Raw genomic sequence first — 14335 nt, forward strand, 5'->3', positions numbered from 1 at the left:
GTGTGTGTGTGTGTGTGAAGGGCAGTGTGTGTGATGAGTGTATAGGAGGCACTGTGGGGTGTGTGCTAAAAATATCACACTCAGCAACCTATGCCTACCCTGCAGAGAGCGATTACACTGCCTAGAGAGGGAGAGAAAGAGAGAGAGAGAGAGAGAGAGAGTAGAGAGAGTGTGTGTGTGCATGTGTATTACCTCTCAGCCAGCACCGCTGTGTGGTTCAGTTCTCCAGGGTAGCGGCCTCCAGGCATGTGCAAGTGGAGGGCAGAGTGGTGAAGAGGAGAGAAGGCGCCTCCTGCCGGCACAGAGTAGAACTGCGACCGTAGTGCGGAGAGACACAAGGACTCCTCCATCCTGTGACAGACAGACGGACAGATGGACAAGGACAAACAAGTCAGACTGTATCTGCACATGCCAAGTGAGGAAAAGGTGGGAGATGTGATACATGATATGTAAAAATGACATTGCAGCAGTGACGGTGAAAAGATGATGTATGAATGAAAGTATTTTAGGAGGTAGAATAGGGTACTTCACAGAAATATAAAAGAAAAATGCAGCTAAGCAGATAACCTCCACAGGAATACTCCTGTTTTTTAGCAGCATGGACAATTTTGTTCATTATCCAGTGCTGCATTTTAACATAAAGTAGACGCCAACATACCAGTTGATCCCCTGTGGACATTTGATGAATTTATCAACACTGCTTTGGTTAAAATGTTGAAGTGATCTAGAAACGTTCACATTTTTAGAGCATACACGAGGAGGAAGCAAACTTCAATACATGTATATTCATATTTAAACATTTGGATTGATGAATTAACTAAAGACCCATTTTAAACAAGCACCATCAGTTGTATTCTTTCACCTTTTATTGTAGTTTGTGCTTTTTACAACATTGTTTCTTTGTTAATTCTCCTGCCTTTCACTTTATCTTACACGGTGTATGAACTATTTTATTCTAATAATGTTTCTTTGACTTACTGTATACTGTATGTGGAAATAGATCTTGATTAGTATTTGAACTAAAATGATGTGGGTGTTTAGATAACATGAGTTTGAGAGGTTACACATCGAGAGTCTAAGGTGGTATTGTTACCTGGGTAAGGACAGCGGGTGGTGCATGTAGGCAGGATGATAGTAAGCAGCAGCGGCTGCAGCGTGGGCTGCAGCCGCTTGCTCCAAACTCATGGGTAGAGAGGTCAGCCGAAGATCATCTGAGGTGGCAAAGGGCCGGAGTGCTCTCAGGTACTCCTCTGGGATGGCGCCTGAAGGTACCCCGGGGTGCATCTGCCCGGGCAAACTGCAGAACAAGTGCACACAGTGTTAATCTATAACAGTTTTATGTGCTTTTAAATGGGTTCTGTATGAATACTTTTAGGGGTTATAATAACAAATAAGGTCAAACTATGAGTGCATGTTACACTTACCTGAGGCTCTGTATTCTGGGGTCCTGCATGACAGAGCTTGGGGTGAGGCCAAAGGGGTGGGCCAGGTGGTGAGGCGGAGTCCTCTTATCCTGTTGCGGCTGGCTGTTCTCAGCACACAGCCGCTCCCTACTGAGTCCCTGAACACTCGGCTCAACCTGACAGGCAGACAGACAGTGTGAGAGCAGACTTTACTACCTTATCCACGTGGTTTGAGTGTGCGCTAGAGTGGAAAAAGTTCAGGAAAAGAAGAAAGGGAAATGAGACAGAGGAAACCCCCCCAAGCTGCACCCAGAGGCTCAGCAGAGTGGAAACGTGGGTCTGATATGTCACAACAGGTTAAGATCAAAGTGGAAAGATGATCCCAATATCTGGCCAACTGCTCTCTCTCTCTCTCTCTCTCTCTCTCTCTCTCTCTCTCTAAGCTTCCCACTCTGAGGATTTGGTCACAACAAAGTCCTTGATAACTTATAGTACCATTCCAACTTTCAAATCACCACCACGACAAAAGGGAAAAAGAAGAACAGAAATTACTAAAAGATGTTTAAAATAAATAGCTACACATTTGGCTATGTGTACTATATGTGACTGGGTTCTGGGCTTGGCTCTCTGCCAGGTTGGTTAATATGTCATGTGTCATTATTTTACTCCCTCTTGAAATATTTCCATGTCAGAAGCAAAACGCCTAACGCTACCTTGTTGTTAAAGATAATCTTTTATTAGTAATAAGTAACCAACGGTTCCTCTGACCAACAGACTGACATTACCTCAAATCTAAACCTAAAATCTAGCATTGTGGAAAAAGTCTCACCTTCTCCATTATAAAAAGCAAACTAGCTCCCAGAAAACCGTTGACTATAATATATAAATAATAAGAAAAAATGTGTCATATCTTGTTGCTACAGCAACAGACAGGGGTCAGACCGACCACGGACAACCCACAAACAAATGACGTCTCCCAGCAACATCTGATCTGCTACCTTAGTTTTGTACAACACTTGCAGTGAAGTATCTGTGCTTTGAATATGTTTGAATAGTTTTGAATGCGTCACTCATGGAAAGCAGATTCAAACCAGCGTTGGACCGTCTCTCTCTTACTCTATCATTCGGCAATCTCCGCTGGTTTAAAATGAGAAGGGGGGACGACGACACACGGAGTGTCTGGAGAGCAGCCATCACATTCCTTGACCTCTGACCCTGCAGACAGCCAACGGCCTTCACAGATGCAGCAATAAACACACTTAAACAGTCTGTTTCTTTAGCTTGAATCCTTGTGTTCTAGGACACGCTGCATACAGTAAGGACAAATACTGAATCTATGCAAAGATTTAGAGCCCTCTCTCCTCTCTGTCGCTCTCCTGCTTATTCTTACTCTCCCTCCCCTCCTTTCTTAACATCCTATTCTCTATTTTCCTGCCTGCCTCCCTCCCTCCTTCTTTCTCTCTGAATGTCTGAATGGGAGCCCCAGGCAGGCAGAGCCACAGAGTGGTCTTTGTGAAGGGGGAGAAAGGCAGCTCTGATCCAGGGGGAAGTGGCTACTGTGGGGGCTAACCCCTGCATTGTGTGAGGGGCCTGGTTCCTCGCCCCACCTTAAATTCGTTCACACACCCACAAGCAAACACAGCCATAGACTAACACACACACATACACTGGTCCCTCTTCACATCGTGAGCCTTTTGTGGTGAAGGGTCAAGTACACACACACACATATGCGCACGCATACACTCACACACGCACAAACACTGCAGGAAGCTGAACACAATAGGTGCCAGTCTCTGCAGCCTTCAGTGTTTCTTTACAAACCCCTCATGTGTTGCTGAAAAAGACATGGACTGATTAGTGAGAGGAAGAGGGGGGTGAGGCAGAGGGGTGAAAGCATGAAAATGAAAGAATGAGACAAGACAGAGAAACAGAGAGTGGGGGGATGGAGAGAAAAACATGGAGGGATGGCTGGATTTGACAGTTTGATGTTGACAAGCACTGGGACTATTTCTTTAATGGAGGGAGCAGCAGCAGGACGGATGAAGGAGACAGAAAGAGACGGACGACTCATCTGTGGTGAGAGAGAGCACGAGAGAGAGAAAGAGAGAGAGAGAGAGAAAGAGAAAGAAAGAAAGGAGAACAGGAGAAACCAGCAAGACAAGGGAACAAAAAACACAGATACACAGAGTGAGAGCAGCAGATGTCTTGTCTCAAACTTGTTGGAACACCAGCGTGTACAGCGGTTGGTAAACGACGTGTCATACCTGTCTTCCGTCGGCCCTCCACAGGCCGTTGCTGGTCTTGGTGGGGGCAATGGTGACCACTGGAGGGGTGCCGCAGACACCGTGGCCCCTGGTCTGGCCCAGGAGGGGCCCTAACGAGCCCCGTTTAGGGGTGGTGACTGGCGAGCTGTGACTGGTGGCCGGGGAAGAGACTGGAGACAACTCACCGCTGACGGCAGAACCTACGGCGGGGAGAGACGGGGTTCATGACAATGGGAGAGGCAGGAATAAACTGATGCTATCAGACGGTTGATCAGATTAAGAAGATGTCAGGATCAAACAATCCCCCCCGTGACATAAGACAGACGGTGCACTAAAAAGAAAAACAAACTTTTTTGTCAGTGCACTGGCCTGTGACGAGGTAAACAGGGATGCAATCATTTTGATGAAAAGCTTTCTCGCAAAAATGTGACAGAAATAAAGGAAAGTGTAAAAAAGAAAGTAGAAGAGATGAGAAAAATGGGACAAAATGAAAAGGTGTGCGCGAGAACTATGTGTGTGTGTGCACGCTGGTGAAAAGAAGAAAAAAGAGATATAGAGAGAACGAGGGAAGGATGTTAAAAAAAAGGAAGGTGTTAAAAGGAGGCTGGGGTGTGACACAGCAAAGGGGGAGGTGTACGTGTGTTGTTCGTAACATTCACGCTACTCTATTACTGTAACACTCACTAACCAGTCAACACAAACACATTCAGAGATGGAAAGACGGGGGAATAATGAGATGGAAAGAAGGTGGGAACGTATGAGTTCACGTGGAGCTAAAGGTAGAGAAAGAGCTACAGGGAGAGAGAACGAGAAAACGAGATGATGATGGAGAGTGGGAGAGAGAGCTTGTTATAATTGGCTGTAATTAGATTCTCATTATTAGGAGATGAATGGAAACGGATGAAGGAAGAGACAGAGAGGGAGAGGTCAGGATAGGCCAGCTCTTATTCAACACCTTCATTAGGACACCAATGAGCTGAGGGAGGACTTATACACACGCACACACACACACACACACACACACACACACACACACACACAGACACAGACACGCACACACACACACACACACACACACACACACACACACACACACACACACATTAACACACAAATACCAGGCAGTAAAACATTTCACAATAATCCACAAAACACAACCTTGGTCTGTGTAATGATCTGCTTACATAATTATTGGCACTGTGTTGCGATGCAATGTGCAATTGTCTGTCATTAGCACCTCGTTCACATCTTAAAAGGAATAGTTCGACATTATTTGCTTTCTGACGGTGAGTCAGATGAGACAATTGATAGTGTTCTCATGTCTGTATGGTGAATATGAAGCAACCGCAGAGAGACGTTAGCTTAGCATGAAGACTGGAAACAGGGGGAAAACGCTAGCCAGCACTGTTATAACTTGTGTGTTTTAATCTGTCCACAAATAAAAAAATGACAAACTGCAGTTTTAAAGGGGGACAAGGTTATTCCCTTTTCTCCTTATGAATAAGAAATAAGCATTTTTTCCCAACATGTTGAACTCTTCCTTCATATGTAGCTCAGATTTAATATTTTATTTTATTACTTTATTTTTTGTTGAACAAAACTGACAGCTGTGTAGAGGTGTTTCTTTTTGTGTGTAACCAACAAAGAAGAGTCTACTGTACATGTGTGTGCGTGCCTTTAGGACACGCACACACATGGCCTAGAGCCGCTGGAGCTCTGGATCTTAGAAGCTCACCTCTGGGATCCTCGGCCTGTTTGGCCAGTTTACGCAGGGCAGCAGCGAATCCGGAGTTTGCAGATTGGGCAACTGCGTTCCCATTGGTTAGTGGGCTGAGGGGACTGACAGTGGCGGTGGTGCGAGTTGCCGTGGAGATCATTCCTAATGATGCCGATTTATTGGACTCATGGTTCATACCTGAGGAGGAGAGCGGTAGGAAATATGTGAGGCGCTTTCACATACGGACAAATTGCATCATGGTGTTTATTCTTTGATGTCTTTCAATAAAACAATCCAGGAATTCGATTACCACCTCTTTCTAAAAGTAGAAAATTAATCAATTTGTAAGTACACACGTTTCTTTCAATCTTCACATATCTCATTTATCTTGAATGAATGAAACTCATCCACAAGTGCTCAAAGAGAATGGAGAAGTGTGTATGTGCCTTTGTGTCTGGACATCATAGTGAGCACATAAGCGTGGGTCAGCTCCGTCAGAGACGGAGTGGAGGGAGTAGAGCTGTGTCAAATAGAGCGGTGACCCTAATAGCAAATGACACACATGAGTGCACACATGTCCATTTCTTCAAGGGAGCCAGCCAACACATCGTAAGACCTCTGGAGTGTCTCCACGCAAACATTATTAAGTATCACTGCAGTTTTACACCCTCACAGATGCGAGCATGTGAACGCACAAATAAACATACACACACACAGACACACACACACACAGATAACGAGCAAACCCATCGATCTACTGAATAGTGGACACACTTAGACCAGACGGGGTTAGCGTAACCTTTGTCTTCACCCTCTACCCTCTTACTGACCCACTAATGTTAATTACAGCTGGAATTAGCCGCCAGCCCACTGCCTGCTACAGCAATGACCTCATTACCACCACAATGCACGCACGCACGCACGCACGCATACACACACACACACACACACACGCGCACACACACCTTTCAAGCATGCATACACACAGCCAAAGCAGTAAACACACTCATGAAAAATTCATACGTGCACATTGAACACAATTATTGAATGTTCTGCTCATCACATGGGTGATTTTGAAGAAGCAAAAGAATAAAGGTCAGTCAGCTTTCAGAGTTTGTTAATTGAAAGTATCATAAATCTCACATTATTCACAGATTAGATGTCGACATTCTACCTGCCAGCTTTCACACGTGTGAGTAAAGACAGCCAGAGGAAGCTGTGGAGCGATAAACAGAGTGAGAGAGGAAGATATATGAAGAGTAGATTGAGGAAAAACCCAGGAGAGCTCCTCAATCTACTCTTCATATGTCTTCCATGAGGAAATGACCAAAGCCAAATCTTTAAATTACTGGACATAAAGTGGGGATTAACAGAGGCTGCTGTATTAGTTAATATAATTAACTTATCTGTACATTTCTGCTGCATGTTTTGAAAATGTAAAACCAACAATTAGGTTAAACATTATCAAAGTGTTGCAAAAGCTATTCCAGGTTTTATGACGCTGTCAGTTTAATCACATTGTTTCCAGCTGCCACAAAGCAACACAGACAGATAACTAATAACCTGTCAACATCCATCTAACTGCCCTGAATGACACCCCTAATGAGTGTAATGTATACAATTAACATGCATCTATGATGTGTTTGTACATTAGAAGAAAGGGTTCACAAGATTTTCTGTAATATTCACTTTTCTCATCTGTTTCGGGACACTCATAATATATGTACTTTACTTTATTTACTATTTTCCTTTTTTTTCTTGTGTATTTACATGTCATGCCGATAAAGCAAACTGAAACAGAAAAAGACTGAAAGGGAAAGAATGATGAAGAGAGTAAAAGCTCAGATCCTGACAGCCGTGTGTGTGTGTGTGTGTGTGTGTGTGTGTGTGTGTGTGTGTGTGTGTGTGTGTGTGTGTGTGTGAATATATATCTCTCTCTCTGCTGAGCCCAGCAGTCAAGGGAGAGATGATAAGACAGTTTCTATCGACTCTTTCTCTCCTTCCTTCCTCTCTGCTCAATATTTCCTTCCCCGTCTCTCCTCTCTCTCTCATTTATTTTAACATACTGGAGCTTATTTAACAAAAGCCCATACACATAATCTCCTCTCTGTTTCTTGCTTTCTTTCTTCCTTTTTTCTCCAATCCTTCGTCACAGGCTATTCCTCTGATATTTTCCCATGCCATTCACAAACACAAACATACTAACATATGCATGTGAGCATAATTCAAATATGCAAACAGACACACTCACCCTCCCGCTCACTGTTCTCCTCCTGCTCGTCGTCTTTCTACTCCTCTGTGAGACTCTTTCTCTCTCTCTCCCTCTCAGCCTTGCAGCTGCTACGTGGTCACGTGACCTCTTTTCTATCCACTTCCCTCCTCCTCCTCCTCCTCCTCCTCCTCCTCCTCCTCCTCCTCCTCCTCCTCTCTATCCACTGCCCCCCTCCTTCTTTCCCTCCCTCTCCATCTATCACCCCTTCCATCCTACCTCCTCCTCCTCCTGTCTCTGTCACTCTTTTTATCTTTCCATTTTCTCTGCTTAGCTGTCCCTTCTCTCTCTCTCAAACTGTGCTCACTGTCGTTTTCTTTTCTCTCTTCATTCTTCATCCCTCTTCCTTTTGCTCGCACTCGCAGGCGGTGGAGGTTGGTTGGGGGGTTGGAGGGGGGAGTAGAAAGAGGAGGAGGGTTTAGGGTGATGACGGGGAGGGTGGGTGTGTGGTTTGAGCTCTGCGTGTGTGTGTGTGTGTGTGTGTGTGGCAACGGGTAGTGTTAACCCTCCATCCATCACTCTGTCTCTCTGCTAGTCCGCTCTGTCTGCTTTGGGGACAGGGGGAAGGTGGGGACAGGGGGGAGGGGAGCTTTCTCACAGTGACCTTTGACCCTTCACCTCTGACCTCTGCTGCCCAGGACAGCAGGAAGTTGGAGGGTGAAACATACAACAGTACTAAATACAAATTAAGACATTTAACTCCCTTTAGGAGTCTTTTTTTAAAGGGACGACTGGATGAATAAACACAACTAAAAGGTCATGCTGCTTTGCACACTAGAAAACTACTACCATGAAATATGCAAGTTTGAGCTGAGGACAGTGCCAGATGTGAAAGGACCATGTTACCACAAAAAAGTATTTATCCTCTGTACAGTACCCACTATAGGACATCTCAGATTTATCTGCGGTTTGACCTGAAAGCTAGTGTTAGCATGATTATAGTTAGCGCGTTACAAACAAGTTAACAAACAAATATGCAAACACATTAATCTCACTAAAAAAATTAGAAAATGTAGCATGTTACCATTAATCTCAAACAGAACCAGTGGTGTGGTCAGACTGAAATAAGCTAATTTTAGAGGACGACTGTATACAAAGTCAATGTAAAGACACGAGTGAAATGGAAAGATACGAACCCAAGGTCAAGCAAACACTAGTTGAACATGTTTCAGTTCTAGCTAAATTATTGAGGCATAGCTCCCCATTGTGAGCCTCAGCTGTGCTTTGAGCTGAACGTAGACAACATCATGCTGCCATGTTACAGTTAGCATAGCCTACTAACGTTTAACCTAAAATGTGACATTTAACTTGTTAGCATACTAATGCAAGCATGTTAACATGGATGTGGTTACACAAATGCTCAAATGCAACATAGACATAAAATGAACACTGTGATTCAGCATGTTAGCATTAATCTCAAAGTACTGAGGCCATTAGTATATTATATAATATATATTTTGTATTTTGGTTTTAAGGTATCCTGTTTGATACAACATGTTGAACAAGTGTATATTTTTGACCTGCTGGTGGCACTAAAGGAAAAGTTAGGAGTTCACTTCAGTCATTACGACTTATCTTCTGGGAACCATTAATATCTGTACCAAATTTCCTTTTAATACATCACATTTTCAATATTTACAAAATGACCGACTGACCATCGACCAACTGACGCTCTTGTCAAAAGATCCACCAACCTGCCCTAGCTAAAAATATTCCTATGTACGCCACAAACTAATAAAACTGCCTGCTTTGCCAAAATGGAAATCCGGGTGTAACTCCATTCATCCACACACAAACACACACACACACACACACACACACACAATCACACTCGGCTCTGTATGGTGTAAGTGATATAGGACACGTTCAGCCCTGTGTCTTTGACACTTTTTTTGTGTCTCTCGCTCTCTCTAACTCTCACTTTCGCTCCCTCTCTCTCTCAAACACACACAAAAACAGACAAACACCGACTACACAGGGAGACTGTGAGGACAGCAGGGGGGGACCTGCTCTGCCCCATCAGCTCATTAAAAAAACACAGTGTGTGTGTGTGTGTGTTTAAGGGGTGGGTCATTAGGATAGAAGAGGAGGTTGTTACACACTACCTACTCATTAACCCTCATCACATTGGCATCTCTGAGTGTGTGTGTTCTTTTGTCGGGATACTGTGTTAACAATTAGACATTAAATTGACTATCCTCATTTGTGTTTACGAACAGTTACCTAACATTAGACCAATCATGAGTGTGCACGCAAACACACACTCACGCTGTCTTAACGCAAAACATGCTCTATTTAAGTTTTATTATATTATTATTTGGGCTCCTACGGCTGATACTAATCGTAACAACAGCTACTGTTGCTGTTAAAATAGCTGGGAGACTTTCAAATTCCTCTGACAAACACACACACACTCAAAGAGGAGAAGTAGCCAAATGTTTTACAGCCTCTTAAACTTGTCTGTAATAGCAGTCAGAGTGGCGTCAACACAGCAGTCTCCAGGGTTACTCCAGGGGCTGCGAAATGGCTTTACTAGCTCAAGTCACTCTGCAGCTCGCACAGAAACACTTAACACTTCCTTACAATCCATAAACATCGAACTCACTCTCCCACTCCGGCATCTCACACACTCACGAATACAGAAATAGGCATGCAAATTAACATAAATGTCAGAGAGATGACATAAGACAGAACAACAGAAATACACACATATAAGCCGTCGGTGTAAATACATGCAATGACGGGCACATACAGAATTAGCTGACTCAAGATTGTGCGTCACAAAACGTATGTATGTGACCCCTAGGGACCAAACAGCCAGCACGCATTTATGGTCCGGGGATAAATGGAGCAGAAAAACCACATACTGTGATAACCAACACCTCCAGCATTAAAAACAAACAGGAAGCAACATCCAAAGACACACTGGAGCAGAGAATTAGCAGCACACAGCAGGAAAAGAAACAATGGAGACAGTATGGGAAGCATAGCAGCATTATTCTGTTTTATATTAAACACTGTGTCCAGTAGAGCAGAGCCATGTTTACTGTGCAATCATAACAGAGTCGAGATGCTGCTGAAAGGTCTGTAAATTATCACCGCAACAGCTTAGAGCAGAAATGTGGGCTGTCAGCAAAGGCGGGATGGCTAGAAGAAAAACTCCTCCTGTTTTGTTCTCTTCTCCCTTGAACTCCCTTCACCCGCACCTCCTCCTGGCTGCAGGATACTTTTTGTCTTTCAGTGACCCCTTCTCCATGTCTCTAATCAGTGTACTTGTCTACAAGCATCTTGTCACTGTCTGTCAGATCCAGAAAGAAGATATAAATAGCAGCTGTTTTGAGACCCTTACACTTTTCTCTATCTGTCCGTGTAATCTTTTCTTTGCCTTGTCATTTCCTCCTCACAATCTCTTTTTCAGTCTCCCTCGACAGCCTCTCCCATCAATGCATTTCAGTTTTTTTCCTCCGAGTCACTGATCTTTTCTGCAGCGCGTGGCTCAATCTCGCCTCTCTGATATGGAGATAATGCTAAAAGATAGAACAATCTGAGGCAAACCAGTCTTGCTCTTTCTCAGTTTGTTTTTCGGCTCCTGGCTGCGCCTGACTCTTGCCCGCAGGTTTTGTGTGTGAGTGTGCGTGCGTGTGTGTGTTCAGCGTTGGTGGTGTATACAGAAGGTTGTGTCAGACAGTTGACAGCCACAGTTCCCCCTCCTCTGGCCCGTGGTCGGCTCTGCTCACCAGGTGCCGACAGCACGGTGGCTAGACCTCAACCATCTGAACCAAAACGAGGGGGGAGAACACATGCAAACACACACTCGTTGCACAAAGGTGTGCAAAGACAAACACACCAGCAGATGCACATAGACTGGCCCGTCAGGCAGGTGTTTGGTAAGTATAAAGTGCAGGGTGTAATTGAGGTGTGTGCTGCAAAACAATTATCGCTGTAGTAAACAAGGATGTCAGTGTTGAAGAGTAACATTTAAGTTGAGTTTTGTGTCAGCAGATCAGAGAGGAGCTGATACTGTTGTCTCTGAGGAAATCTAGTTTACAGATTGTATGCATTATTTCCTCATATATTACCAGTGAATAGATTACCAGACTACCAGATTACCAGACAGTCAGCTATCGCTGCTGTAACCTCTTCAGTTTTTTTTATTTTTCAGTTTGTGGAAAATGAAGACTATGCATTATAGAGCCATACTATATATACATTGTTATCCAGTATCCAGGATTACAGTTTAGGACATCAACAAACAATCGCCCGTCCATAATAGCACTATACCATCAAGGACAAAATAAGACTATTTAAGTAATACAATATGTATTTGAGGGTGCAAGTAAATACTATTTTCTAATGGAACAAAAAGGCCCTTGTGGTAACATTTTTTCCTAAACAATTCCTAAAGTGGTCAAGAATGAATATTGAACCTCCAGAAGTCTTTAAATAGCTCAGGAAAAAAAAGGTGTCTGAGATAATACGGTATGAAGCACCAGAACAGATACTAAAGTGTCCTCTGATAAGATTGTTTGCTGATTCCAAGGTCAAAATAGTATTATCTTCTCAATAAACCACTTAATCAATTGGTCAAATAAAGATCTGAATATAAAGAAAAAGATTCTTCACAGGTCACAGGTCATGTCTTCAGTTCCCTTTTGTCTGATTAACAGTCCAACAACCAAGTCCAGGTCCAAATACAATAATGTTTGCAATTATATAAACTTAGAAAAGAAGCAAATCCCAATAAATGACCTTAATATAATAGATTACCGAAATAATTGCTTTTTAATTCCTTGTTAATGCACTAAGAGCTTTGGCTCTAATGGTATTGAAACTACAGGAGATTAAAAAAAAAAAAAAAGAAGTAGGATTAGATCATTAGAAACAAACCACTTAGTCTACCAGAAACACACCATAGAGGAATATGATTGTGATTCATGCTTATAAGCTTTGAACAATTAATTCACCAACAATAAATAATTTAAAGAAATAAAAACACTGGGGTTAATCCGAAGTCATGGAGTGTATGATCTGAGTTTTCAGTATCCATATGAGAAGGAGGTAGCTAATTAAAGAGATTGGAGGTTTACTCAGTAACCCCTGCTGAGCAGCTGGTCTGCGGCAGGTCAGGAGCAGCACATGGCGTATTGAGCGCGCGCGCGCGCGTGTGTGCGTGTGTGTGTGTGTTGAACTCCACCTGCAGGCTGTGTACACACACAAAAGCGACGTGATCCGCTTGACTGCTGCTAATGCGCCCGGCGGCAGATCTATCTCAGCCAAACAATACAGTCGCTGTTAAAGGTCCCGGATTAAAGAGCGACTCCTAACTCCCATGGGTGCTGTGAGACAAACCATTACAAGGAGACTGGGTGACACACCATGGTGTTTCAGGTCTGTCTTCCGTGTCAGTTAAGTTTACCAAGAGCAAACAGGGGCGGTGTATAATAACCGACAAGTTGGACAAGAAAGGTGACATAACAAGGGACCACAAACATCTTAAAAGCCTCACCTTCTGCGGCTGCGTCAAGACAGACGCAGTTAACGGAATAGAACAGGAAGTGATCTATTCTAATTTCAAAGTAAGAGCATGTAACGTTCCCGCTATAAATATAGCCTATACGATGAAGAAATATTAAAGAAACGAATTGCGTTTTATTGTGCTTGAATTATCATTTCAATAGTACATTTGGTCCCGTTATGCATCATTGTGCCAAACGCAAATCGCGCTTTATTTTGAAAGACCTAACCAGAAGCTGTATTCTCCTTCTGGCCTGACATTGTTCGTCAAGCTGAACCAGTTTGTCTGATTACACGCACACACACACTATTGTCGACTGATTTAATCACACAATGCCCACTTTGACTGTTGTAGTCTACAGCAGGTAATCTAAAAATAGCCTCGAAGAAAAGCATTTCCCTTCCTTCAACAGCCTAAAGTGAGGATATAACTGCCTACAGACATCAAACCGAAACTGCTGCCACAACACAAAAAACATACAAAATCATACAAAATTGTCAGGTAAGAGAGATTAAAGACGGTCATAAGGTAGATAAAATCAACTTTCAGCATTATCCAAACAATAACGTAGTCATAAATTAAGAATCCAATCCTAAGGTAACTTTAAAAGACCTACGCATGACTGAATGACCTTATTCACTACAACAAAGCAAACATTGGGACGTTTTGTAGCCGACTAAATTACAGGAAATAGACAACTTACCGCCTCACCAAAGAAAAGACAATCCTCGGATGTTGTGCATCATTAGATGGATAAAGTACAGTGGCTCTGTGCAGCGATAAAGCCTGCTGTGTGATCTCCCCGACACCACCACAACACGCACGGACGTGATGATGTGGGAAGGAGAAGGACAACACGTTAGCTGTCCTCAGAGAGAGAGAGAGCGAGCGAGCGAGAGAGAGAGAGCGAGAGAGAGAGAGGCGGGGTATGAGTAGGGAGGGAGGAGGACGAGCACCTGCTCCACCGATACTCCCTGGAGGGATGGAGGGATGGAGAGAAGGAAGATGTGGCCCCAGACTGCTGATACCTCACTGCCTGGACATGTTAACTGGAGAAAATCAGATCTGTTAAAGCCAGCTCCTCCTGCTGCTGCTACACTCACACAGCCTGACTAACTTAACTCCTCATGATAATACTACTATATTGATCTCCTGCTGATGCTGACA

General features: G+C 43.5%; 1 protein-coding gene across 3 annotated transcripts in view; it reads right to left on the reverse strand.

Annotated features, from left to right (window-relative positions):
- Nucleotides 1-14335, reverse strand: part of LOC117732300 (genetic suppressor element 1-like) — a 34297-nt gene that overhangs the window by 8278 nt on the left and 11684 nt on the right. The window contains exons 1-6 of one of the 3 annotated variants that reach the window (XM_034535173.1): nt 13872-14028; nt 5403-5582; nt 3668-3867; nt 1425-1579; nt 1094-1297; nt 193-351 (exon numbers count right to left, since the gene is read on the reverse strand). In XM_034535173.1, coding sequence (XP_034391064.1) covers nt 193-351; nt 1094-1297; nt 1425-1579; nt 3668-3867; nt 5403-5580 — 896 coding nt within the window. In that variant the 5' untranslated portion in view covers nt 5581-5582; nt 13872-14028. Of the gene's footprint in view, nt 1-192; nt 352-1093; nt 1298-1424; nt 1580-3667; nt 3868-5402; nt 5583-7635; nt 7704-13871; nt 14029-14335 lie in introns of those variants that run through there. The other 2 variants (XM_034535174.1, XM_034535172.1) reach the window with 2 other exon arrangements.

The sequence above is a fragment of the Cyclopterus lumpus genome, chromosome 6 (assembly GCF_009769545.1).
Source record: "Cyclopterus lumpus isolate fCycLum1 chromosome 6, fCycLum1.pri, whole genome shotgun sequence".
In the NCBI taxonomy this organism is placed as follows: Eukaryota; Metazoa; Chordata; class Actinopteri; order Perciformes; family Cyclopteridae; genus Cyclopterus; species Cyclopterus lumpus.